This window comes from Oculina patagonica, chromosome 10 (assembly GCF_052425735.1).
Source record: "Oculina patagonica isolate OP01 chromosome 10, crgOcupat, whole genome shotgun sequence".
In the NCBI taxonomy this organism is placed as follows: domain Eukaryota; kingdom Metazoa; phylum Cnidaria; class Anthozoa; order Scleractinia; family Oculinidae; genus Oculina; species Oculina patagonica.
This window is the reverse complement of record NC_135767.1, coordinates 15859416-15886625: the sequence shown is the minus strand read 5'-3', so window position 1 is coordinate 15886625 and position 27210 is coordinate 15859416. Positions and strand designations below refer to the sequence as shown.

At 38.8% G+C, this 27210-nt stretch overlaps 2 protein-coding genes and 1 long non-coding RNA gene across 5 annotated transcripts in view; 1 reads left to right on the top strand and 2 right to left on the bottom strand.

The window, feature by feature from the left end:
• Positions 1-754, top strand: part of LOC144628972 (low-density lipoprotein receptor-related protein 6-like) — a 58506-nt gene extending 57752 nt beyond the window's left edge. Inside the window, exon 16 of the mRNA XM_078487107.1 lies at positions 39-754. Coding sequence (XP_078343233.1) covers positions 39-394 — 356 coding nt within the window. The 3' untranslated portion in view covers positions 395-754. The remainder of the gene's footprint in view (positions 1-38) is intronic.
• Positions 755-1736: 982 nt separating this feature from the next.
• On the bottom strand, positions 1737-3730 carry LOC144667534 (uncharacterized). Its single transcript, XR_013573327.1, has 2 exons — positions 3468-3730; positions 1737-3317 (listed from the first exon to the last, which is right to left on the bottom strand). It is a non-coding gene; the product is annotated as an uncharacterized LOC144667534 (long non-coding RNA).
• Positions 3731-5021: 1291 nt separating this feature from the next.
• LOC144629016 (histidine ammonia-lyase-like) lies at positions 5022-27127 on the bottom strand. Of its 3 annotated transcripts, none has more exons than XM_078487162.1 (25): positions 26925-27127; positions 26507-26773; positions 26043-26097; positions 25430-25466; positions 24675-24749; positions 22818-22890; positions 19864-19930; positions 19260-19297; positions 18394-18472; positions 17831-17877; positions 16863-17002; positions 16078-16125; positions 15936-15987; positions 15565-15660; positions 15386-15481; positions 14763-14821; positions 14150-14230; positions 12608-12673; positions 9814-9892; positions 8982-9032; positions 8767-8802; positions 8546-8680; positions 7833-7941; positions 6402-6471; positions 5022-5971 (listed from the first exon to the last, which is right to left on the bottom strand). In XM_078487162.1, exons 2-25 carry the CDS (start codon positions 26745-26747, stop codon positions 5825-5827), a joined length of 1977 nt encoding a protein of 658 aa, XP_078343288.1. In that variant the 5' UTR covers positions 26748-26773; positions 26925-27127; the 3' UTR covers positions 5022-5824. The 3 variants fall into 3 exon arrangements, with proteins under 3 accessions (XP_078343288.1, XP_078343287.1, XP_078343289.1); XM_078487161.1 differs by having other exon boundaries at positions 26507-26778; positions 26929-27127; XM_078487163.1 differs by having other exon boundaries at positions 26929-27127.
• Between the last annotated feature and the right edge of the window lie 83 nt (positions 27128-27210).

The following is a 27210-nucleotide window of genomic DNA, read 5'->3' as shown; positions in this document are numbered from 1 at the left end:
TCTTTCACTGCGAGGTTATTTTTCTGTTTCTTTTTCAGATTCTCCTAGTGGGGGATCCGTAGACTGCGTTCACTTTTCCTCGTCATTAGGTAGAGACGACGAACCGGTAACAGAAGGACATTGCCTTTCCGTCAGCCCCCATGTTGGAGTGTACTGGATGGATGTCTTGCGAAATTTATCCATGAATGAGATGATGATAAGAAATTTGGACGAGGATTACAAACACTGTAAAGTTGTTGAAAAGTGCTATCAAGGGCTTTTGACATGGAAGGAAAGTGTTGGCCCTCAGAAAGCGACTCTTAAAACACTCTGTGATGCTCTGCGTCAAGTGGGTTGTTCAGAAGCGCTGAAAACGTTGTCGAAAGAAGATGTGTCAAATACCACACGATTGTAGTATACTGTTTTACCGTGTAGCCGCAATTGTTTGGTCAGCATTCCGCTTTCATTGTTTGCTGCCAGATAGAGAAGTCTAGCCAGCGTGACCGGCGTTAAAAGAGGAAAGATAATGAGAGTTCGAGCGCGAGGAAAGAGTGCGTGGAAGAAATTTAGTTCCATCAATTTAAAGACCAAGAATAGTCTTGCCTCCAGATCTTTTGTTAATTAATTAATCCCAGAAAGTACGCGTAATTTTTGCATACAATTTTTGATGCCATGTTCTTTGGAAAAACTCACGCGCAAAATCTTAACAAGTGTAATTTTTTTAATCAGGTTGGATCAATAAAGACTGACTCCGCTTCTTCACACATTTGACAAAGGTTTCCTGTTTCATTTGTTTCACTTTTTTGCCTTGTTATTTGAGACTTATTGACAGCATAAAACCAAATACCCCCATCAGCAGGCCAAATCTCTTTTTTTGTTTTTTTTGTTTTAATAAACAGCTGGAGAAAGTGAGGCATGGCTTTTGACAACAGTGGTTACAAGTTGCACATTTAGTGACTAGAAGTGTATACATAGCAACATTTCGATCACAATTGAAGATGGAGCACTATGCTGTCGTTCCATGAATTTCGTAGAAATTGTGTTAAGGCTAGGTAAATTACCGTCAACATTTTGCTTGCAAGTAAATTTTCTTTATTGTGATTGGGATCAAAAATGGAAAAACACACCCACCCACTCCCCTCCGCCTTCCCAAAAAAAGAGAAAAAAATAGTAAAAAAAGAAGAAAAGAAAGACTAGGGCTAGAATAGAATAAAAGACCAAGTACTTTTCAAGGACGTTCAAAGATTCAAGGTCAAGGACATTCCAAGTAACTACAGACCCTTTGACAAAACAAGGCAAGATGCAAACAATTTGCATGAACATTTTTTTTTCAATTTAGAATTGTGCAACTCATAATCCCCTCCCACCTCCCCACAATCCACTCCTCTGGAAATTCCTGGTAAGCTTTTTACTTTGAGACCAACTCCCACCCTTCTCCTTCTCCATACCTTCCCCATGGGATTTCCATTGACCTTCCACAGGGAAGGTATGGATAATTTCTGAAATCACACGTTACCAAAAAATGGAGTACAATTGTTAAAGGACAACCACTTAAATGACTGTGGGGAGGGCAGGGAGATTGCAGGGGATGTATATGGTAAACGGCAATGGTAAAGGAAAATAAAAGCACTGAAAAGTTGTAACACTGTGTTAAATAAAATACAGACAACTTGTTAATGTAGTGTTTCTCTGAAATTTACACATATTTAATTAACATAGAAACTTTCTGTGTTCCCTATATTGTTTGTAGAAATGAGTCGACTATTCAATATTTTTTATTCATGGTTGAACTCTACCATTGTGTAGCTTGCAATGAACACTGATCAATGTTAACAGCTGGAGGAAATTATCTCTTCAAGTAAAGCTACATTTCTGTAAAAAGAACGTTTGTAGCAATTCTGTCATTATCACCAGCTGGAACAAATGAACAGTGATCCACAACATACTATTTCACAAAGGACAATCGCAAATTAACAGACAGCTACATAACAAAATCAAAACAAAAAAGACCAAAGCTTGGAACGTATGAGTTACAGACAGCACTTTTGACCATTGGATCTCATCAAGCTGATCGACATGATGTATGGAACTTGTACACATGTAGCTTGTGCAAATGCAGTTTACAGCATGACGCTTGCCATAAAAGTTCTATTAAGCTCCCTCTTTTAGATTCCTCTCGAAGTCCTCCCTCTAGAACTTCAAATTTTCCATAGGACCCTTTACAAGCCCCCTCTACCAAGTCCCCTTTTCTGTTGATTAAGGTAGCAACCCTCCAAGTTAAGACCATTTAAGTCACCATGGCGACTAAAATTTTGGAGCTGGCGACTAAATTGGAACAGAAGTCACCAGCCTGGGGACTAAAATTAAGAAAAAGGATTGAAAGCATGAGCTAAATTTGGCAACTTAAATTTTTCGCTGGCAACCAAACTTGAGCAGTTGGTGGCCAAATGGTCACTAAGAAAACTTGGAGGGTTGGGTAGGTGTAGGTAAACCCTGTGTTTTAGCCTATAGCCCCATCAGGCTGGGGGTTTCTCTGGTTTCTATTGCATGAAGTGTCTAGGCATATTTCTACCCTCCCTGGATGGGTTTTTTTGTTTATCCCAGGATTACCCCAGCATAATTTTATATTCTTGGCTTGCAACCATGTGACAAGGCAGCCATGTTGGTGGACAAAACAATAAAATATATTTTCGCGGAATTTGCATGATAAACGAGTTTAGTTCTCAGCGGAGGGAAACACTTTGTTCTTGTCCACCAGCATGGCTGCAATGACGTCAGCTGCAAGCCAGCAATTAATTAAACAATCACAAAAGGTCTTGAAAATAAAATAAGCCTGCTAGGGATTAATTGAACTCTTATGGCATGCTTATTTTGAAGATTTCATGGCTTGCTAGTTCTTATGTTGCTACTGAGAATACTGAAAACCAAGCTAAAATTATATAAACTACATCTGATGAAAACATTCAGCCAGTGGCATCACTCTACTGAGCTAGAACATTCTGGAACATTAGATATTTCAAATTCTAAGATTAAGCTATATAGTCATGATAAATACACAAGCATGTCAAATTTTCTTTGTAAGCATGTCTCTTGTTAAAACACTCGCTGTCTTGCAGGTCCTTCTCCATTTACATGACTGACAGTTCCATTAGAATATTCAGTTTCCTTCCATTCGTTAGCAGATGCATGGGTGTCACTGTCCGTGACGGCTGGCGATGAATATTTTTGTGATGTGGCTTTAGGCACAGTGGCTGATTCATCCATGGTTTCCGACGACTGGGCTTGCCTGTTAGGCCTGGAAAACACTGAGGCTATTTTCCTGGCTACATAGCGCCCAGCTACAGTGAAATTTAAAACAGAAAAGTTATTGTCAGTGAATGTGACAGCGCACGAATTTGTCGCAGTTGCTTGTCAACAACACAACGAGGTATTCCTAAAACAATTATTTCGATAAGACTTCGTCAAAGATAACATTAAAATTATCTTACCGTCAATTATTAGTCATACCATCCTTCAACAAGCAGTATTTCGTTAATTTTCCAGACTTTTCCTCACTCAACTCACTCGTCGATTGCAACTTTTGCTTGAGTATTTTGCTTTGTCATGCCTTGGTAACCACCCTACTGGTATGATGACGAGCAATCCTGGGAACGAGGTCCCGTGTTCAACGCGACCGCGCTCGTTTTGGTCAGCGCCAGTTCCAAGAAACGATAAGAGCCACATTTAGGAACACATGTCACAACTGTAGCCATGGTAGGGCCAAGTCTCAGAATAGAAAATTAAACATTTTTTTCTAGTTAAAGCAAAAGGATTCACAAGGAATTTTGTAATTATTGCCCAGGAGCACAACAAGAGCGCAAGCAACGTACCCAGGAAAAACCTTAATTAAGACTAACACGGAAGTTTAATTTCTCGCCACCGGTACATATGGAACGGTAAATTGCCGTGCGCGACAAGAAAGAGTTGATGACCGCCCCTAAATTTTGTTTCCCGAGAGTCTCCGGCCCCTTTTTCCCCGGTCTCCTGGCGGACTAGTCGTTAAGTGTTTTGTTTTATAGCGCAACGAAAAGCCCTCTACTAACTAGGAATTCACGTGCAACAACGGGCGTAGGTCAACATTTGTGGGTAACGGTGAACTGTTAGTCTGTTACCCTTTGACGTAATAGATTGTTCAGAGTGTTACTCGCTCAGAGACGTTTTTGTTAGATGTCATGTGGCCTCGAAGTAGCCAATGACAGCGCACGAGGTTAGCAGGAATTAAAAAAAAAAAAAAAAAAAAAAACTACAGCTATACGGCTGTGTTATGCTGTGATTAGTTAATCAACTATGTATCACTCGGTTGAAAAAGCTGTAATTTCCCGACCATATCAGTTTTTAAGTAATGTTTAATAAATGAGCAGCAGTGTTTTATCAAGTTTAAAACACGACGCGCAGCCGAGTGTTTTAGACTTGATAAAACACGAACTACGAATTTATTGAACGGCTTAAAAATCTTCTGATGTAGATCAACTCTTTCTTGCACTACTATTTAGATTTGGGGTTATTTTGGCCTAGAAAATTGGACGTAAAGTTTAGCCGTGTCTTTATCAGATATAAAGACACTCATTAAACATTAATTTCTTTTGTATTTTCTTTATGAATTATTAATGAGTTTTTTTAAGGTTTGTTGATTTAATCAAGTCGATCGAGAACGCGGGTTTTACTACTATTAAAACGCTAATAAACTGAACCAAACCAACCGACCTATCAATTGCTAACCGTTTTAACTGAAAAAAAAAAAAAAAAGAAAAGTGGCAAAAAATATTTCTTTCTGGACACTTTAACCAAACCAACCCGAACAAAAAAATAAGGGGAAATGGCTGACATGTAACATGATCTGGTGTCTTAATTGTCGTGGTGTAATTTGCTTGTAGTCAATTGTTATTTGAAATAACAATTCTACTACCGAGACTCAGGTTTCAGTTAGAAAGGTGCGGTCGTTCTGAAATGAGCATGCCCGTATATATATGGAAGCTCGGTGTAAACACAAATTGACAACAAAGTTGGAAACAAGATGATTTATTTAGAGTTAACTTTTTAACATCCCTGTGCATTAACTTCCATAAATAAAATATACACGTAACTAAAATATGTAACCATGTAATTGCTTTTAGCATTAAATAACCGGTTATAAATGTACCTTACATAATTCAAATCCGAAAAACCTGCCAAGCAAAATGAGTTCCCCAGAGCTTCAAACGGTATTAACGGACATTCTTGGTTAAATTTTAAATACAAGTGTTTTGTGGACTAAAAATATCTTACCAAACCTACAGTATTCCGTTGATTAATGTAGTATTTCGTAACAGCGGATTTTAAATACTGTATTTAAACCATGAACGGATTTAACGAAAATACTCGACGCAATTTTAATTTAACATTTCTCAGTCATGCGAAATACATCAGTTGCTGAAATTGGCCCACTCATTAACAAATTGGAACCTCGGAACAAGCATATACTCTTTAACCCGTAAAATGACAAAAAATATCTATGAGTTACATCGTTTCAGTCCATACTGCTTTTTAAAATATTTTACCAATCTTGTATAACTTGTTTTGGCTCATCCCTGGTGTAAGAACCTGTGAATCTCATCACTGAAGTTACTGGCAAAGAACGACCAAGACAACAAAGAACCTCAAAACAATATAGAGTAGAAAAACAATAGCTCCAAAACAAAGAATAAAGTCACAGGTTCTTACACCGAGGAAAACCCTTTTTACCACTGCAAAGAGCTTTGATTTAAGGACGTGTTTTCCCCGCAGGCGTTGTTCGAAGTCTAAAAGCGGATAATGTTTTGCAAAATCATCACTCTTGGTTTAGTTTGATCCTCTTTTCCGGCGGAGGGCAATCCGATAAGGTGCTTGCCGTTGGCGAGAATATGCTGGTTGATATTTGATTACATCTCACGGCACTGCTATAGTGCGTCATAAAAGGCGACGCCACTTCCCAGATCTGCAAAGCAATTGGTCAAATAAATAAGGACAGTGTCAAAGACCTTGTTTCCGTGTTGCCAGCTTTTTTTCTTCTTTTGTTTCCTATTATTTATGGCTATGTTCCCTTGTTTCCTGAAACCCCTCTACCCTCACGCTCTCAAAAGCTCTCTTAAAACAATAATGATGACCTGACGTGCGTTTCTGGAAAACTCAATTTCAAGGCAATTTCTGGATTTATTAGTAAGAAGTCTAGAGACATCCCAGACACCGCACTGATGCCTTAATCGTATAGAGTCTCTAATTGGTTGATAGCCCAGTTTGAACTTTTGCGCGTGAGTAACAGCCAATCATTAGGGGACATTAGAAAGACTAATTGTGAATCTTTTTCTGATAATAGAAACAAACAAACAAACAAACAAAACAAAACAGATACGGAAAAATATCTTTACCTTGCCTTCTACCACAAGCTTTAATACAGCTTCAATGTCAGGTGCCATGTAACGATCTCGATCCCAAGCCCTTCAAGACAGAGAAACAATCAACCGTGATGAGGTGTAATGTGAGTTTACCTTAGTTCTACGCCTGCTGATCTCCATTAATCTAATAAGCATACAAGGTGTAGTTTTTATTTAAAGAGCGAATGGTCAACGAGGCGTAACGTCACGCCATCATCGCTCAAAGAACACGAGAGCGAGCACTACGATCGATCATTTTAGAATACACTGAAAAAGACTCGCTTGCGCGTTAATTATCGGCGAATAATCAAACCAGTCGGGGGAATAAGTGCCGATTTTGGCAAATTTTCGAAGCACTAGAAGAATTTCCGAATTATTTCATATACAATCAAAGACCGGCGCGAGCGCTCACGAGTACTCCGAAAGCAATCGCGCGTACAAATACGTCATACAACTTCTGGGACGAAAACTGCGGGCTCAGTCACTTCTCGGAGAAGTGATGTCGCCATCAACTGGCACTTGTTCCCCCGACTGAAACAAAGGAAGGCCGATCAAGCTCGCGAATTCTCAATAGGCCACACATACCTTCTACAAAGAAAAAATGATTGAAAAAGTTGCTCTAACCAATCAGTGAAACTTACGTGTAACCAATCGGGAAAAAGCAAAACCACTCGTTTCATTTGGCTTACGAGTGTTTTCCTGTCCTTGACATCATTTGATTGTTTTTGTTTCGAGTTTGATCGGTTCATAGCGTTGTTTGCATTTGTTATGATTGTTTAGATTTGACATTTTTGGTCTTGGTTGATGACACGGTTTTCACTTCAGCATCAAAAGTAATTCTCATTTGCTTTGGTTTTGCATCACAACGCCTTGTGATCGGTTTAAAATCTCGCACCAACTTTTTATACTATTCTTACTGCACACATAAATAGCCCGTCGCGGAATTCGATGTTTTATCTCTCCATTTCAACAATTTATGCTTCGGGACAGGCATGATGCTTTGCGCTCTCTTCCCTTAAATTCCATGTTTTTGTCTCGATCGTGGTCATTTTGCCGGCGCTCCCGTGTAGGAAGTTTTTGTCGCCCCACCCTCCTCCCCTGGTGCCGGTTGACGGAGCTTCTCCCTTTTTCGCTCACTGCAAACCTTTGCTGCCAAAGTAGTCGCGGACTCCTCTTAAAACTTAGTCTATCGCGATGTGGTAATGAGGTATGTAGTGAGGATAAATTACAATCAAAAGTGAACCCGAAACCAACGCACACGTTTTCCCTCGCTTCGCACCGACTATATGTATTATTTCCAAGTTTTTATTGGTTCAATGGATTGTCTGTGCATTTTGTGATTGGCTAGGGTGATTAATAGTGATTACGGTTTTACAAAACTCGATTGAAAACCACTCTATAAATAAATTATAACGTAAATCTTACTTCACAACTTTCCGCACGAGCGAATGGACGGCTTCAAGTGGTTCTGTTGTCTTCAAAGGTCTCAGAAACTCGATTCCTTGACAGGCTGCTAGTAACTCAATTGCAAGCACTGAAAATAAAACAGAAAACAATAACAACTGTTACTTCACATAAAAATAGACTCGAGAACTAACTTGCATTATAAATACCGGACCAACAATGGCTGTTTTCACACTATAGACGGGCAAATAGTCTAGAAGGGCAAATTGTCTGAGACGGACAAGTCGTCTTAGTGTGAAAACGGGACGGGCACGATTTTGGACGTACAAGTCGTCTGGATTTGTCCGTCGATTTGGCCGTCTGAGAAGACGATTTATCAAAGATTACTTGGTCGTCTAGACGGACAAGTCGTCAAAAAAGCCGTCTTATATTCACACTAGACGAACAAATCGTCAGACGACTTGTCCGTCTAGACGATTTGACCGTCTTTCAGTGTGAAAACGGCCAATGACTCTACCTAGAGTACTTGCGTTGAGAATTATTTAGCTCTTTTGAATTCGTAGTTTTAACGGAGTCGTGTATTTGACGCGACGTCGTTCACGGTTGTTTTTCCCTTATTTTTCTAATATACCTCAATCTTCCCCAATTTCAGTTAACCGTCTTTATTATTGAGTAGTTTATTTTTAACATAAACTGGTTAATAAAAGTGCGTGGTTCTTTTTTAAAAACCTGACCTTTTTCCACATTTTTCACAACGTTAAGAGCTTTCCTTGCAGCAAATCCTCCCATAGACACGTGGTCTTCTTGTCCAGCTGACGTGGACAATGAGTCTACTGAGGAGGGGTGGCAAAGGACTTTGTTCTCTGAAACTAGGATTTAAAGGCAGTTTGTTAGATGGACTAGCTGCAACAAATCTGGTTTAGAGGGAAAAAAGGAACATATAACGATATCTCACCCAAAGACGCCGCTGTACAGTGCGCTATCATGAAGCCTACATAGAGAAAAGAAAAAAAATCAACGATTTTTCCACTATTTAGTTACTTGATTGTCGGGGCTACGTGGGGCATACGAGGTAGACAACAGACAAACAAACAAACAATTATGCGAATAAACAAATAAGAGACAACAAAACATAATAAACAAGATATCAAGAAAACAAATTTTCATTACCCGAATTTAGACCTCCTTCCTTCACGAGAAATGCTGGTAATTCGCTTAGGACTAAGCACACAGAAAATAAAGAAAGGTTATTAACATTTGTCCTTTCATATTTAAGGAATATTTTCATGCCAATCGAAAAAAAAATGGACTCATCCAATTTTCAGATCAGATACACTTCCACTCTGGTCGAACCCATATCTGTGCTCGAAAAATTCAAAACTAAAGCAAACGCTATTGATAATTTATAATAAATAATAAATGGGAATTTACAGTGGGATCTTCCACTAGGTGGCTCTTCTTGATCTCACTGATTCCAGATCGAATTGGAATTTGGAAGTGTTGGTTTTTGTGGAGGGAGGAAAACCGGAGAACCTGGAGAAAAACCCTCGGAGCAAGGACGAGAACCAACAACAAACTCAACCCACATATGGTACCGGGCCGGAATCGAACCTGGGCCACATTGGTGGGAGGCGAGCGCTCTCACCACTGCGCAATTCCTGCTCCATTTATTTGGACAATACAGCGGTTTTCACTTGAGTGTCGAAGGAAAAATTGCTTTTGCTTTGGTTTTGCATTATTACGCTTAGTGATTGGCGTTAATATCTCGCGCCACTTTCTCGGCCAATCAGAACTAAAACCAAAACCAATCATGACGCGCTCGCGCACGTTTTCTCGCGCTTCATACCAGCTACATGTATTTGTTTCGAGTTTTAATTGGTTCACTGGATTGTCTGTGTTCTTTATGATTGGCCAGAGTAGTTACTTTGGTGTTGGTTTTACTACACTCAATTGAAAACTGCTCTAGATCGTAATCAATTCAAATTGTAAAATGCAGCATTACCTGGATTAACAAGTCTTTCTATCCTTCTCTCGCTCATGCTCGCCAATTCATGAACTCCTATTGCTAGGTAGTCCAACACCTAACGCATAAATAAGCAGAGAATTACAGGTGGAAATTAACAGCTTCATTTCATTTTTGTGTTTTGCTGCAGCCGCAATGGCTGCAAGCAAAACACATTGAGAGCTGAAGTTTGTGCCGTAAGGTGTAAGGTGTAAGTGCCGTAAGGTGTAAGTGCCGTAACAGAGGAGAAATCTGAACTACCGATGTCAATCAAATCCATGAACAAACAAAATCGAAACCAATGAACCGTAGCGCTGATCGCATTCGAAGTTACGGGCCAAAGTATTCGAACGCAAACCACGTTGGACACGTTGGAAAACAGAAAACCGATTTAAAAGTATATCGCATTGGGAAAGAAAACAAACTGTGGCGCGACCACTCCAGTTTTATGAGAAAATTATTCTGCAGTTTTCATCATTTACGAAAAGAGCGAAGACTTGGAACCTCGCCGAAGGTCATAAATATTTTCTCCAAAGGACCGGTTAGTGCACAGTTTGTAAACTTTCGCTTTGAAAATAAACTTACCCTCACCTTGTCTACACTGTCTACAGCATACTAGTACTGTATTAACTCTGAACTTCATATTTTAAAATAAAATGTATGAACGTGTAACTTGTCACGCAAAGACAGCTGGAAAGGAATATACCATGCTGGTAGGCTGCACCGCTAATTGTAGCTGTATTCGAGCTATATAAAAGACAGCTAGAAACGAATTAATACTAGTAACATCACAATGGGAAAGAAACTTATTCAGTGGTGCACACCGTCGAAAACAAAGAAATATTAAAGGAAGTTCTCATTCACCAGATTCACTGCATCAGATGCAACATTCGTCAGTTCGTGTTTAAATGCGTGGCGACCAGTTTGTTTACTAGTTATTAAAAAATAATACGGTCTTCATTTAATAAACAGTTCATCCTTAAATTTCAGCTTTTCTACGACTGACAGGTAGGTACTATAGTATAAGCCCCGCTAAAATAGCTGGAAAGGGAAAGTTTTTTGAAAAATGAATTTTTGACTGCCAGACGCGCTGGCGCCACATGTTTATTTTGTGAAGATTATTAAACGCCGTGAAAAATAGAATTTGATGTCCAGCGAGCCACTGCATCTTCGGCTACGCAGTCCTCAGTGAATCCTCCAACTTCACAAATTTCTAAAACTTTAAGAAAACGAACTTTCGCAGAATCAAAAATTGGTCCTTATCGATCTTCCGATCTTGTTGTGAAGACACTGAAATTCGACGAGTGTTCATGCGTGAAGGGATGACTGACGAATGATAATAATTATTTGTAAACTTTCGCTTTCAAAATGAACTTTGCGTTACGTTCAACGCCGTCTTTCTGTTGTTGTACGCCGGTGCGCGTGCGATTATTTATAATTTCTGAATTTTGCATATTTAACTCAGGGTGACACAACAAGTTTGTTAAGAGTTAGTTGTTCCAGTGTTTAATTTGGGTGAAAGTGGTTAAAGAACCACTGTCTTGTCACTAATAAATATATCACATTGAGTTCTTATAAGGTCAATAGATTCTGTCTTTTTCGTTGTTGTTAAAACGCTACCATTGTGACAATGATTCCAAATACAACTAACGGTAACCAGTGAGATAACGCCACTAAAAGAATCACATTGAGTTCATTGAGATTTTTTTATAATGTTAAGAGTTACTGTTTTTTATCAAAGAGACAATCATGTCAGACATTACGCTAACTTACTAGTAATTAAATTATGTTTGCTGTCTTTGATTTCAACATAACATTGATCAGTAAAATTATCAGGATTGAATTAACACAAAGTGACTACAATATAGTGCAATTATTAACCTGCACACAAGTGACAGACAATAAAAGACGTTGGATTTCAATCTCGACTCACTTGTCTTTCATCAACATGTTCCCTAAGACTTTGCTCTAGCAGCAAAACACATGGACCCATTGGGGCCCTATTTTTAAGCCTGGTTCTCATATGATCGTCCCGATCGTCTCTGTCGCTTCTGCCGCTTCAAAAAGTTTGCTTGCTCCAATCACCTCAGACTTTGCAAACGACAGAAGCGACAGAGACGATCGGGGCGATCATATGAGAACCGGCCTTTACCGAGTTCGTATCCATTAGCAAAGCTCTTCCTTTCAAACTCGATTTTGTTTTGTTATGGAGTGAAAATGTGGGGTCGACAAAAGGCACAGGTCCTTCTGAAAAGATCGAGTCTGCTGTCTTTGCCAGATAAGACCCAATGCAAATATGGCTGCCGTTAATTTTCGGCTCCAAGAAGAATTGTTTGTCAACAAAATTAAATCACTTTAACTTAAAGATTAAATCAAAGTAAATCAATGAATGAGGTTTCAAGGCTATTGTTTTGTCTAATGGGAAGTTGCAGGGGCATTTATATGGCCAAAAACATGAAAACGAGGCTAGGCAGGCGAGGCTTTTTCCATACAAATCTCTTAAAATTGAACAAGTCACAATTCTACAGCCTTTTAACCAAAAACACTGAAACTTCTCACTTTAGCAAATTATTCGATATATTTTCAAGCGTCACCATCAGCAGTTTCAGAAACTTGACCAAACAAAAGAAAAGAACGACAACCAATTTAGCCCGATACCATTTATTTATAGAATGTTCACCAACAGTTAACATGCCGTTGATTGACCGCAGCGTTGACTTCCTGAATAAGAAAGTTGCCGTTTTTCCTCTCGGTTAATCTACATTTACGTAAGGTAACATATTCTAGGCATTACCTTTGCAGGGTATTCGCCATGAAAATTTCCACCCGAAATGACCTCACCTTGATCGGCAAAAACGATCTATTTTACATCAAGTTAAGGAAATCCTCTGACAGAGTTCAACATAAAAAATTAGTTGCATAGAAGTTTTTCATCTAGTAAGTTTCTTAGATCTTATTATGCATGTTGAAGATTTGTTGCGTAGAAAACCACTTAGTTAAACATGAATTTATTTTTTTACTTAAGAGATTCTCAATTATATATCTTATCTATTCTGTCAATAACTATAAGTTTAAGAACAAGAGGCTGATAAACATATAAAGACAGCGTTTAAGATGGTTTCTGCCGAACAATCGAGCAATACAGGCAAAAATAAAGTTACCAAAAAGGCCTCTTAGCACAAAAACCTGCCAAAAATTTAGCACTCAAGCTGACCCCGCGAGAGAAAAATGGATTTGAAATTGTTAATATTTCAGTTAAAACGGACGTTTCGCGCAAGTTCAAAACAAAATGGCGCGCGCTATAAAATTTTTTACGAGGTTTGACTTTAATTTTCTCGAGAATGCTTTAGAATTTTATTACGGGGTCACTAAGACAAATGAACTTCGATAAGATCTTTTAAACAGTATACAAAATGTTGCTGTACTATGAGTAGATTTTTGGTACTTAATTTTCGCACTCGTTGGAGTCGCTGCTCGAACTTTCAGCGGAATCCGTCTTAATTCCAAACATAGTGGTTCACATTATCCAAAATAGACAGAATGTGGTCATTTCACATAGAGTTTGGTAGAGGACGGCTACAAAACCTACTAAGATTTATAACGCACGTGCACAGCCACTGAACTCCTTATTGAACCTTTTTCTCGGTGACGTCCCGTTCCCGTTGGCGTTGCTGTCGCAAGTGTGTAAACGATCCCTTAGTAGTGGGACCTTGAGTACACGAGGTAGGGAAAAAAGGCAGTCGTATAATAAGCAGTTATTGGATGAGGTAGAGCATGATATCGTGAGTTATCAAAACCAAGGTCGCGTTACACAGACATGAGGTTTTGATAATTCACGATATCATGCGAAAACCGAATTCAATAATTGTTTTATTATACGTTTTCAAACAATTTGCCATCACTTTTTCTAGCGCCGGCGTAAAACTTCGTCAGAACATTGGCCAAAGCGGTTTTATCTTGTAGTTCCTTCAGGTTCTTCGCCCTCAAATAATCATTCAGAATTTTTACACTTGTTTTTGTTGTTATCTTGGTGTTTTTAGAATCTTTATTCTCGATCAAAACTTTCAATTCCTCTTCGAAAACGGAGGCGAATCGCTTAGCCATATTTTCAAAAGTTAGACATCACTACACGGACGAGGGGCTTGGAAACTAGGCGGACTTTCAACTCGACATGATAACCCAATATCTGCTGCAGATATTGGGTTATCATGTCAAGTTCACATGGTACTGTATATTGACTGAATGCTCTCGGCCAATCACATGTTTCAAAGTAATTCTAATGTATAATAACATGAGTTGTTCATTAGTTTAAAGTGATCATGTTCTCAAAGGATACTGGGTTATCTGTGGCACTGTTCATTTCAGTTGTAATCACGTCTTGCACAAAGTCGATGGTATCATTCACAACCCCGTGGACCTTGAAAATAAACAGCAAATTAGTCCGCATGAAATAACTCATAACCTCCAATTCCACTAATGACCTATGAGCCTATTTTTGTTCAAAACGCTTTTTGGCGGGCTAATTTTGGGGTGAGAGTTTGTTATCTGAAAGAAATTTGCGTTTCAAATATTGTAAGGAATATACTTGAGAAATTATAAGATTGTACATGGAAATACTAACTTAATAGATGACTCTCTTTCTGGCCTCGAAAAACGTCTGGTACTGGACCTAGAAAAATCCATATTGATGACGTAGTTCTACATGGATCTGGGAAGGTGTCTCTGATTGGTTGTTACTTTCGCGCGAAAATTCAAAATTGAGCAACAACCAATCAGATACAGCACACGGATCTCAGTAGAGTTACGTCATCCGTATGGAATCTCAGATGTGTCTCAGTCGAGCAGGAAAAAGAATTGAACGCACGATGTTTGTTAACTGAGGAAACCTCTAGGCTTGGTTTCTTCTTTATTGTTGCTATCCCTGTGGATTCATTCGTCACGTCACCTACCTGTGGACAACAGCGTAAAGTGTACGAATCCTGGACACGGTTGCAGAATCTATGACTCTCTGTAAACAATACAAGGGAAATTTAGTTGGTAAACGTTCGTGTTTGTCAATGACTCGTATATTGTTACGAGCAAGACGTTTCGGCTAACTCTTAAGCCTTCATCAGTTTAAAGATCAATTTGTGTTGTTTCGCGACCAAAAACGTTGAAAAATGAAACATTGCGTGTGCAGCACGCGCGTAATTACAGAGAATGGTTTCTTTGCATGTTTTACAAGGTGGTTAATAAGCAATTTAAAACATGCATAACTAGTAGAGCCGCGCAAACATTCAGTAAACGTAAGCGCGCACCATAATTCAATAAAGCACGCTGATTGCGTAAGCAAATCGCTTTGCCAGAATTTTTTTCTCGCGCAAGGTTTTGGCCTTGCTTTCAGCAGTACAAACACTAACTTTTATCAACTATGTCATCTCATGACTACACTGCTACTCGACTTTTAAACACAAGCCGGAAGGAAATTTGTTTGCTTACTGTTTTGCTGACCCTATTGTAGCCATATTAACTTCACGACATTGCGTCATTCTCGTGACATGTCGTTGCCCCACCCCAATCCCCCCAGACTTACCTGCGATCTCGGAGGGATACACACTTGAATGTAGTAACGAGCGCAGTCTCTCTGCAACCCGACGCTGACCAACGTGTGGGCGCACTTTGTGGATTACTAATGGTTTAAAACAAGTTAAGCCGTTGTTAGCAAAATTGTCCGTCAACCAAACGGTGCTTTTATTCACTGCTTATACTTACAGGCATCAAAAGCTCTTGAAGTTCCTTTTAACACTTCTAGTGACATTGCTGCGATAACATCAGCTTGTTTTGCAATCAAGCGAGCGCGGTGCACAGCTAAGAAACGAAAACAAAACATCACGATTTTTTTTAATATAGACAACAACGCCTTCTTGTTATGAAACAACAGTGCCTGTTTGAGAATACGATAAAATGTTAAATAACTTCTGTAAGATTAAGTGCTGCCCATATAGCCTGTAATCATATGATCGTTAAGCCTAGCCGATCAAATCCTCATAAGTAATGTTCTTCTGCATGTTTTCAGCGTACTATACTTTCCCGGGTATACACTTGCCTGTAATGTTCCGAAAAAAATATGTATGAAGTCTCACCTTCTGCACCAAGGGAAGTTATAAACTGAGTACCATTAATGAGAGCAAGTCCCTGAAAAAAAAAAAAAAAAAAATGAGAATAGCATTTAAAGTTTTAAACCTAACATGGAGGGGGAAAACAGTCACCGGTAACACGACTTACCTCTTTTGGCTGCAGCTCAAGAGGCTTTAAGCCGTGTGCCTCGAGGACCTATCATAAGGCAATATAATTGAGTACATTCATTTAGTATTGGAGTTAATTTCAATATGGCGAGCTTTTGCGGCTGTACCACGATTCTAATTTGAAGTCTATGGATGCAATCTTAGCGTGTACCCATTCAAGTAAGAACTATCGAGCAGTACTTTTATGTGGTACTGTTTATTATGCTGTACAAGGTGGTTCTAACTTTTAAGTCTGTATATAAAACCTTAGTGAGTGACCATTCAAATGAAAGCCTTTAAGCAGTACTTTCATGTGGTACTGTTTATTATGCTGTACAAGGTGGTTCTAACTTTTAAGTCTGTATATAAAACCTTAGTGAGTGACCATTCAAATGAAAGCTATCGAGCAGTACTTTCATGTGATACTGTTTACTACCTTATTATAGGAATATAACGAAGCATTTAACAACACGTACAAAATGTACGCGTAATATATATATTAATTAACGCGAATTTAAGAAAATTTCTGGTCAGATGCTTATAGTAAACGTGTTAACATAAATAAAATTAACGCGAATTTTTGAAATTCGCGTTAATAACATGTATCGTTAATTTCATATAATAATAATAATATGCTTTACAAGGTTCTAACTTTTAAGTCTGTTGATAAAACCTCAGTCACAGTGTGTGACCATTCAAATGAAAGCTATCGAGCAGTACTTTCATCTGGTATTTTGCCGCTTAAGTGTTTCCTACGAACGTAATACACTTTTTTCCTTTACTTACCAAGCCGGCATCTGCCCAGCCACTCTTTGGACTCCACATTTGTCCCTCGCCCAGTAAACCAAGAGCTAGATGAGATAACGGTGCCAAGTCACCACTTGCCCCCACAGTACCCTGCTCAGGAACCCATGGCAGGCATGATTCTAAATTCACAATTCACACAAGAATCAGCTATGTTAGAAACGTTGCTAGCGGTATGATCCATATACAAAAATCTTAGAACATCAACGAAAAACAAGGATACTGACTAAACTTCCATGCGGACACTTTTGTTTAAAAGCAGGGCTACATCAATTTCGGATGAACGCCAACTTCTAAGTTCTCTGAGTTGTTAATGTTCTGTTTTTTTTTTTAAACGTCAGTTATACTTTAGCTATCGTTAAACCGTATGCGTCGACTCAACATTGGCAATAAACTTTATAGCTAACTGGAGCGATTTACCACAGACTGTTGAAACAATTTTATTTACGTTGTTCTATGTTTGTTTTGATCCGTGATTGGCTCGATAAAGCTCGTGCACGTGCACTGTTCAACCAATCATAAGTATAACATATAGCATCTTTCAACCAATCGGGAGCGCGAAACTAAAGCCAATCGACTCGCGCGTTTTCTTGCACTTAGCTCGGGTTGCACATTTTTCTTTTGGGATCTGATTGGTGCATTTGCGTAATTGCACTTGTCGCGGTTGACCAGATGTGATAACGTTGGTTTTGGCTTCAGATTTCGCACCTTTACTTTTAATATTAATGAGTGTCTTTCCGTCACATTTTTACTTGATAATGGTGCCAAAATGACACCGAAATGTTGTTCCGTTTTTCTTTAATATTTATAGTTAACTGTAATTCTAAATTTAATCTCATAAGAGCAGTTCTAAACAAAAAAATTCCGCTGTAGTAGTCAGAAATATACTGCAAATAAACCTCTTAGACTTTCTTAAGCATAAGCCAATATATAAGAGCTGATATTCATACCATTAAAAGCTGCCACAAGTTGCTTTAACGCCTTGAGTGAGATTCCACTGAAATGATAACAAAATGTTAGGAACGAAATTGTGTACTGCTAAGTGTTGCGGCTATCATTACATCGAAGATAGCTTTTGGAGATATGATAATGAAAAATTAAAAATAAACTCAATAAACTCACATCGGCAATGAAAACGGTAACGTTGCTAAACACAAGAGAAGTAGAAGAGCTATTAGAAAGCTTAAGCATAGACGTTTCTGTGCCATGGACTGCAACCAGAGGCTAGGTCGATTGTTATTGTTTTAGGTGTGTTTTCGCCTCCACAAATGAGTTGGAATGTCTGTTTATTCCATTTATAACTTGACGTTACGGGCAAAAGACCGCAAAAAGCTTAACAGTTGAACTGGAATTTGGGCTGCCGTCCGTGACTCAAAAACGTGTGTGTTTAAATAACGTTCAAAATAAAAAAAATTACAGTGTACTAGTGCTGCTACTTTGATAGACGAACTTCTTTCTTGCTTTCTTATCGCAGACACTCACAAAGCGAGAGCACTAAACAAGCCTCACTGACCTGTATCCTTTTGCCAAAATATTTATCCTCAGTGCAAACAACATTCGAGTGTGTTCAGTGGACAAAGGTGGGCCGACACCTTGATTTAGGAACGAAATGATAATTAGTAGAAAAAAAAACTTAGACTAACCAGAGCCGTACGCAAATTGTAAATGTAAGGTCTACTTTGGAGATAGTAAAGTCATATGATTCATGGCCGAATACTTGGGAGGAGGAATTCTATTATTTTTGAGGACTGTTGTACAGTGTAAAGAGAACAGAAAACACTTTTGCATTGCACCGCAACTATGTACTGGTGATGACAGTTCAAAGTTACCGTAGTTTTAAGTAAGATTTTTCGCTCAAAATAATAATAACTATAAAAACAAGGTGCCTAAAAACGCATTTTACAACGAATGGAAGTCTCAATGCTTTTTACAATAAGTTATTTACCTACATGTAATCTAATTTGTTGTCAACTCTGGAGACTAAAATTAGAAATGAGCTGCGGCGCATGCATGCCCTTCCAATTTACTTGCTCTGCATTTTTTAATTCATTTTTTTTTTAATAATTCACGTACGCTAAGCATCCTTGTCAATCATCTGCCGAATTAACACTGCGCACTTTTGTTTGCTCGGTTGACCCCTGCTAAAGCAGAATCCGCTGAGTTGTGTGTACGAACGATCAAAATGGCACATGATCTCGCAAACGTTGTACTCCTCAAACGCGACTAGACTACGAGCATTCTTTTTTTACTTAGTCCACAAGTAAAACCAATTCTGGTTTAATCTTTATCCGAAAACATGACAATCACCATTTAAACTTTTAACTGCGCACTTCATCACAATTTTGCTCAATGTCAGCTTAGTTCAAATTATTTCCTTACCTGCAGCATGTGATCTTATGAGGTTCACTTGTAGTTCCCTAAAATATATTACAAGAAATCATTAGCAATCCACGTTACTTATCTGTCTTTGTTTAATTCAGCTATGCGGCCAGCTAAAGCGAGGTATATTAACTTTACTCCGATTTCTCAAAATAACTTTTTGTCTGAAAATAAGTAAAAATTAGTCTGACTAGTGTACAGTTTTGGTTAGTCTTATCAAATTGAAACAATTTAACTCATTGCAAAAAAAAAAGATACGACAAAAATATTCTGACTAACTGAAAGTTCGTTAAGCCGGCGACACACTAGGCGATTTTATTCGCCGATCGCGGCGAATTTGATCGCCAGCGATTTTAATTACGGATATCTGACATGCCAGATATCGCCGATTTATATATCGATCAGCGAAAATCTTAATCGTTGCACCGGGCACACTTGGCCATAATAATCGCCAGGTTTTGCGCCGGCTTTATATTAACCAATCACATTACGCTTGGAACCCATTTCTTTTTTCAGTGCCACGTACTGACACGCGAGCCACGTGCGCCACGTCCGTAAAACGGATAAAAAAGGAAAAACATTAAACACAAATTATAATACTTACTTGAGTTTATCACGAGGGATCACCACACTTGCAAACTTTCCGAACCCTGTTGTTACACCATAAACCACTAAAGAAAACAAGACAAAGATCCGGTTAGAAAAATTTTCTTCTTCTTCGTCCCCATGAACACATCATTCTTTGGATGCGACATGTAGTGTTTTCACTATCACCACAAAAGTTGTGCTATTTGCGTTATTTTTCTTTTTCAAAAAATAGTACTATGTTGTATCTTCTCATTCGTGTTAATTTAGTTTAATTTATTCCTTTATTTTCAACGATTTTGTCCTTCCATTATGTCACGATATTTTAAGTCATTTTTCTGATTACTCTCAAATTGAAGAAAACCTCAAAAAAGTAGTTTTCTTACGTAGAAAAACACCCAAGGGGCAATAAAGACCCGAAAATAAACAAGGGTGGTTTCGACTGACGAAGATTAAGACGGATTACGAATGAGAAACTTGAAAAACTTGTTGTTGTCCGTGACGTAGAATCAGTGAACGCTTTCGTCAATTCTACTTTTCAATAAAACCTCGATCTAGAAACTGCAAAACTCCACAAAATTAACTTTTTGATTTGTGATCTACACGCAAAACGGAAAAACGACACCTTTTTTGTCGATTTTATTCGTGTTTAGAAAACCTGAAATAAGTGCCAATTTTTTTCAGATTAAGTGGACTGTTTTTAGGATTTCTCTCGGATATTGCTTAAGTCGATATTCTCAAGTTATTTTTAGAATTCCCTTATCGCGAAAAATTCAAAACGAGGAATTTCTCGAGTTTTTCAGCTTTTCGCTGTTCACATCAAAGCGAGAAAATATCGACTTTTTCACTTTCTCAATTTAGCCTCCTTGATTGACAGCTGTCAAAGAATGGCGTGAAGTGAAACGCTTGCACCTCTTTCTCTTTTGCCCGCCATTTTTTTCTGCATTTAAATTTGGCACCTTGTTACATTTAATATGGAGTATTAAAAATAAAGTAATGTTGACATAATAAGAAGTCAAGTAAAAGCAAAAAGAACATACACGAAGAACGGCAATTTATTTAAGGAAAATTTTCCAGAAGTACGAAGAGGCTTCTCAGAAAGTTTAAGACCTAAGCCTCATCACTTTTTCATTCATCTTAATCTTAAACGCAGTTTGCCATCTTCACAGCTACAGAAGAAGCGGCACTAAAATGCACAAGCCCCACAAGCCGTACAAGCATTTTCATTTCAAGCCTTTTTTGACAGCTGTCAATCAAGGAGGCGAAATTGAGAAAGCGGAAAAAAGTCAACATTTTTTCGTTTTGATGAGAACGCCGAAAAGCTGAAATAACTCGAGAAATATCTCGTTTTGACTTTTTCGCGATAAGTGAATTAACACAATTACTTGAGAATATCGACTTAACCAATACCCGAGAGAAATCCTACAAATAGTCCACTTTATCTGAAAAACTGGCACTTATTTCAGGTTTTATAAAACACAAGTGAAATCGACAAAAAAGGTGTCTTTTTTTTCGTGTTGCGTGTAAATTACAAATCAAAAAGTTTATTTTCATGGAGTTTTGCAGTTTCTAGATCAAGGTTTCACTGAAAAGTAGAATTGCCGAAAACGATCACTGATTACGTAGCTCCTTTAAGCACAGGCAGACCACCCTATGTGTTCGTAGTTAATTATTGTTGTTGACATGAGACGAACAAAAGAAATTTTGAAATCGATAAGGGCTACTGAAATAAAGCTTTAGAAATAAAATATCTAAACTACATTTCGCTCTAAATATCTCAATAAAGTTTAATGAAATGTTTATCGACTCATGTGTCGTATTTTTTCGCCTGCGCGGGCCGTTTTAAGCGCTTTTTTAACTGATTTAGCCGGCCGAAGGCCGGTAAGAGAAGAAAGAGGAGACAAGGCTTGCAAGTCGGCGGCCGACAGAAGCGACCTCCTCCACTTCAAACCGGAATTAACGCCAAACTAATGAAAAACTCACCTATCTGACGACGGCTGTCGATCGGTGAGTTGTTGCTCTATCTCTTCGCCGAATTTTAGCTTCATCCCTCCAACATTTTCCGAGAAAATCCATGCTGAAATCATGCAAACGGCTTTCTGACTATGATCGGTGCTCGACATAGCGACCAGGGAAATTCCAAACAGGCCGGCCGTTTCAAATTAACCAATCAGCGCTTACAGCAGCGGAAGTGTCAAAACTCCTGTGCGGGGCAGGGTTGGGTTTTTGCCGCTGCTGTAAGCGCTGATTGGTTAATTTGAAACGGCCGGCCTGTTTGGAATTTCCCTGGTCGCTATGTCGAGCACCGATCATAGTCAGAAAGCCGTTTGCATGATTTCAGCATGGATTTTCTCGGAAAATGTTGGAGGGATGAAGCTAAAATTCGGCGAAGAGATAGAGCAACAACTCACCGATCGACAGCCGTCGTCAGATAGGTGAGTTTTTCATTAGTTTGGCGTTAATTCCGGTTTGAAGTGGAGGAGGTCGCTTCTGTCGGCCGCCGACTTGCAAGCCTTGTCTCCTCTTTCTTCTCTTACCGGCCTTCGGCCGGCTAAATCAGTTAAAAAAGCGCTTAAAACGGCCCGCGCAGGCGAAAAAATACGACACATGAGTCGATAAACATTTCATTAAACTTTATTGAGATATTTAGAGCGAAATGTAGTTTAGATATTTTATTTCTAAAGCTTTATTTCAGTAGCCCTTATCGATTTCAAAATTTCTTTTGTTCGTCTCATGTCAACAACAATAATTAACTACGAACACATAGGGTGGTCTGCCTGTGGTTTTAGTCAAAGTGTGGCTTGGCAGTGTGACAAAGTAACCTCGCTTTTAAACATACTCACAGTCACGCTCACAACAGTGCTTCTTTTTAAATTTCCTATAAGTAATAAGATAACTAGCACGAGTTTCGCTCTTCGTTGCCGGACGCGAATGAGAGGCGGCTGTATTCGCAGGCTATAAGATAACTTGTACCTTTATTTTCACGAACAATGTCGTCCAGTAGTTCCCGTGATTTGTTTACTTTCTGTTCCGCTTCTTCTGTTAGCTAAAAAACAAAGCCATTGAAAAGTTACAATCAAGCTTCCAACGACTTTACCCTCGGGCGTACAAGAGGGGGGCGGGAGGGGTGGATGCCACCCCCGGTAAGTATTTTTCGAAATTTTGAAAAGAGGATTTACTCTACAATGCTGAAACTTTTAGTAGCTGCTCATTCATCTCTTGCAGAAATTTTGCTATGGCAATCATGTGTCCATGATATTTGACGTTGCCATGGCAACGTCATAATTACAAGCAGATCTTGCCAGAAATCTTTATTTTTAACATTTTTCCTTATTTTTTCCAGTTTTTTGACTAAGAATTGTACGATTTGATTATTTCTACATTCCATAAACATTCTGGCTTGATTTTGCATCAATTTTCGTTATTTTCTGACTTTCTAAGAAAATGGTTAAATCCAAGATGGCAGCCCCGTCACAGCCAACAAAAATTCTGTCATCTTGTAGAGTACACTTCAGGCTTTCTACTCAGTGCAAAAATATTTTGCTGCGCCTTAATAGGACGAAAACTCTGGACCCCAGTAAGACCTGTTGTGCCTGTTTGCAGGCCAGTTGACAGTTTGTGAGTTGGTCAGTGGGTTGGTCAGTGCGTCAGTGGTTTGGTTGGTTCAGGGTCTGGAAGGGTATTTTTGGGATCCAGGATTTGACCAAAATACGGTGCGGGATTAGGGAAAACGCAAAATATTTTGACGGGATTAAAGATGTGACTGCTATCCGGAAAGTCCAGGATCCATCAAAATTTGGACATATGGGATGCGGAATTTTTTGCCTGTCCTTTGGGAATTCGGGAAATCGTCACGACCCAAATACATGTTCTAGCAGCGAAAGCGAATCAACCAGGCAAGCTGAGTGGTGTCTTGCTTCAAACCAAACTATACACGTAGATAAGACGCCTGTTGAGGCTGTTCCTGTAAACTTTCTATCATTAGGACAGTGCACACGCTTACAGGACCAACCTGTTGCCAGGGCGCTTTTCCTCCCGCTCTGAAGGGAACAGTGCCCTGTGGACGAGGTTGTTACAGGCGACCCATCATGCCGGTCTTACACTCAATCGAAAGGGCAAATCTTCATTTATTCATTTTTGGAGAAATAAATATTTTTTAATGTCTTTTTGGGGAAAGAAAAAACGGGATTTGGGATAGCGGTTAAAAAAGTGTGGGATTTAAGTAAAAATGAAGCAGGAATGCGGGATCAAGACCCCCCCCCCCCCATCCCCCCTTCCAGACCCTGGTGGGTCGGAAGGTGGGTGGGTGGGTGGTTTCAGTTGGTTGGACAGACGGACAGAAGGACTGATGGTCGTTGGTCATTCATTGGTTGGTTGGTCATTTTTTTTTTTCCTCTGAAGTTCAGACTGGACTGTACTCTCTGACAGTTCAGTTTCTCCGTACGTGGCTTACTCTTGGCTTACTTTATCTTTTATTTTGTCTTTATACTAACAAGAAGGACCAATGAGACCTGTAGAGCCTGTTTGCAAGCCAGTCAGTCTGTGGGTCAGTGGGTGGGTCAGTCAGTGGGTCGGTCGGTCGGTGGGTCATTCAGTATATAGGCCGGTTGATGTCTTCGTTGGTCCGTGTCTTGTGCTGTTAGCTAAAATGTGCCCAGCCTAGCTATAGCATGCTAAATAATTATTTAGCCATCTGCGCGAATCGCAGACCTATAAAATTGTAGCCATAAAGGAAGGATAATTATCTACTGTAGCTCTCTGTACCTATTGCAGACCATTTAAAAATTAAATGCTGAATAATTACATTGAATAGATGTAACGGCCACATACCTTTATTTTCAGTTTGCCTTTTCCCAACGAAACAAGAGTTTCTGTTGACAGTGAACACCCATCAAGCTCCACAAACTGAAACAAGATTTTGTCATAATACAATCAAGTCAGATTTAAAAAGTATTTATTTACTACATGTAACTATGTACAACCTGTTAATTCACATGACTGGAGTGTTGTGTTTGAACAAGCTTTACACAATCAGGGTGCAAAGGACTGGACTATGTATATCATCCTTTATTAAAAACTAGCAATGGTATTTTGCAATTCCTGAGATTTGATTGGTTAACAGGCAGAAGTATACGAGCCCATATACCACTGAACACAAATATATTGGCCAATAAGCGTAAACAAAAACAGCTGGGAAGCTCAAAATTTGTAATTCTTTGGGTGTTTTTAATAAAACAATTATTCCACTTTCACTTGTTGGATATGAGATCGTTATTAAATAGCCAACGAGGCACGTAGCGCCCAGTTGGCTATAACGTCGGAACCGGCTAGATCTACCATCTCATATATAACGCCCGCTCATGGAATAATTGTTAAATATATAACACATCTCATATTTATTAATTTACATATTATTTATGACTCCAGAGGTCTTTGGAAGAAAATAAAAACTACATGTACGGTAATTGACCAGTCGAATTGAGCGTAAGCAACTTACAACACATCATGTTTGTTACCCATCAGGATTTATTATTATAATTCCATGCAACTATTAAAATAGTTGCATAGAATTATTTTACACGCACCTGAGCATGGTTCTGACTTTTTCCCTCTACTTGCCTTCTGTAGAATCACATGTGAGTCAAGGACTTTTTAAATAAATGAACTACAGCCAACTACATGAAACTTTGCTTTTTTTGCGGTTTTCAGTGATAAGCAAACGCTGAAATTCAAATTCCAACCAACAGTTGTGTTTTTGGTGCCGTCAATCATAACTAGCCAATGAACCATGAAAAACAGAAACAAACAAAAGGGATCAAAATCTATCAATCACAACTGACGGATGTGACCTTTTGACCAGGTTTACGTGAACTTCTGTTTCCCGAGAGGTACACAAAGACGATTGACAACAGCAAAAAGCATAAACCATTGTTTGAGGATTCAATCTTAGAGTTTGCATATCACTGAAAACCGCAATAATATAAACTAAAATGTAAAATCTGCAGCAGGAGAAATTTCAGCCTGGGCTAAAACTTTATTTATGTACATGTACTTGCAAACATCTTTTACTTATAATCATATATGATTAAATAATCTATAAATTATTATAATTAGTTATTGTTAACATTTTATTTGGAAAAAAAATAAATAAATAAATAAGGAGTATAAGTTATATGCCACTAAAGTACAGCTGGATACAAAGTGTCATCTGGTAATAAGGTGGGGCCATTTTGCACAGGAGCTCGGGAAATAGCTGCAACAAATACAGCAATGAATTATTTAGTTTAAGCAGCGTGTTATACTAAAGTCCTGTTTTTGACAATGTAAACAAAACAAGTGCAAAGGTCACCATAACATATAGATCCTGGAAGTTTTCTTTCTCCTAATCGGTGCGCGGTGACGCGGGAAAATCGAATTGCGAAGGACAAAAACACTTCACAGCGTAGAGCGAATGGACTTGTAAGAACGACGAAAGAAAACTTATCGCCGATCAATTCATTGAAAACTAGACCAACTCTTTAACACACAGAATACGTTTTCACTTCCTTGTAATTATAGACTTCACTGTTCATGTACTAACGATCGATCGAGTGATCGATCGATGGAACGCATGATCGAACACATTTCGAATACAAAATCATAGTCGTCACAAACTTACTCACCGGAAAGATGAACGAAGTCGTTGTCATTTAGAACTTCCTTTATGGCGTCGTTTGCATCAAGCTTTCCTCCGCCTTGAGCCAAAACAGCCTCAATGTTTTGGGCGGTGAAAGGTAATTTCTCCGACCCATTAGCGCCGTTCGAGCGCCGAATTGTTTCTTCAATGAGCCACTGAATGGAATTTTCACCTTCGCCACATGGAACAACAAACCATTTGCCTTCAAATCGAACCGATAATCTCATTCTCGACTCCGTGTTGTCGTCGAGTTCTTGTCTGTGTAACAGAAAAGAATTGACTAAAGTTGTTGTCAAACTTCCAAGGTTGAACGGTCTTCACACGTTTAATGGCAAAAAACAATAAGATCACACTACGATAATAGCCACGCATTAAATAAAACAGTCGAAGGTCGCGATATTTACATACCGAGCTTCAAAACTTGACTGTCTTGTTTTCTTGCGTAGGCTTATAAATTGTTCTATGGTAATTTTCCACGCAGGTTACAATTATATTAACTGTAAATAATGTTCTTATACTCGTTACCGTTGTCTGTAATTCTAAGAAAGTATTGTGAACAAGAATGAATCGCACTAAAACACTACCCAAAGCTAAAACGGATGTTTTCTGATGTAATGCACGCATGCATGAACGCTTGCCCGCCAAAACATACCATGCCAAGAAATCAACCAATCATTATGCAAAACTTGG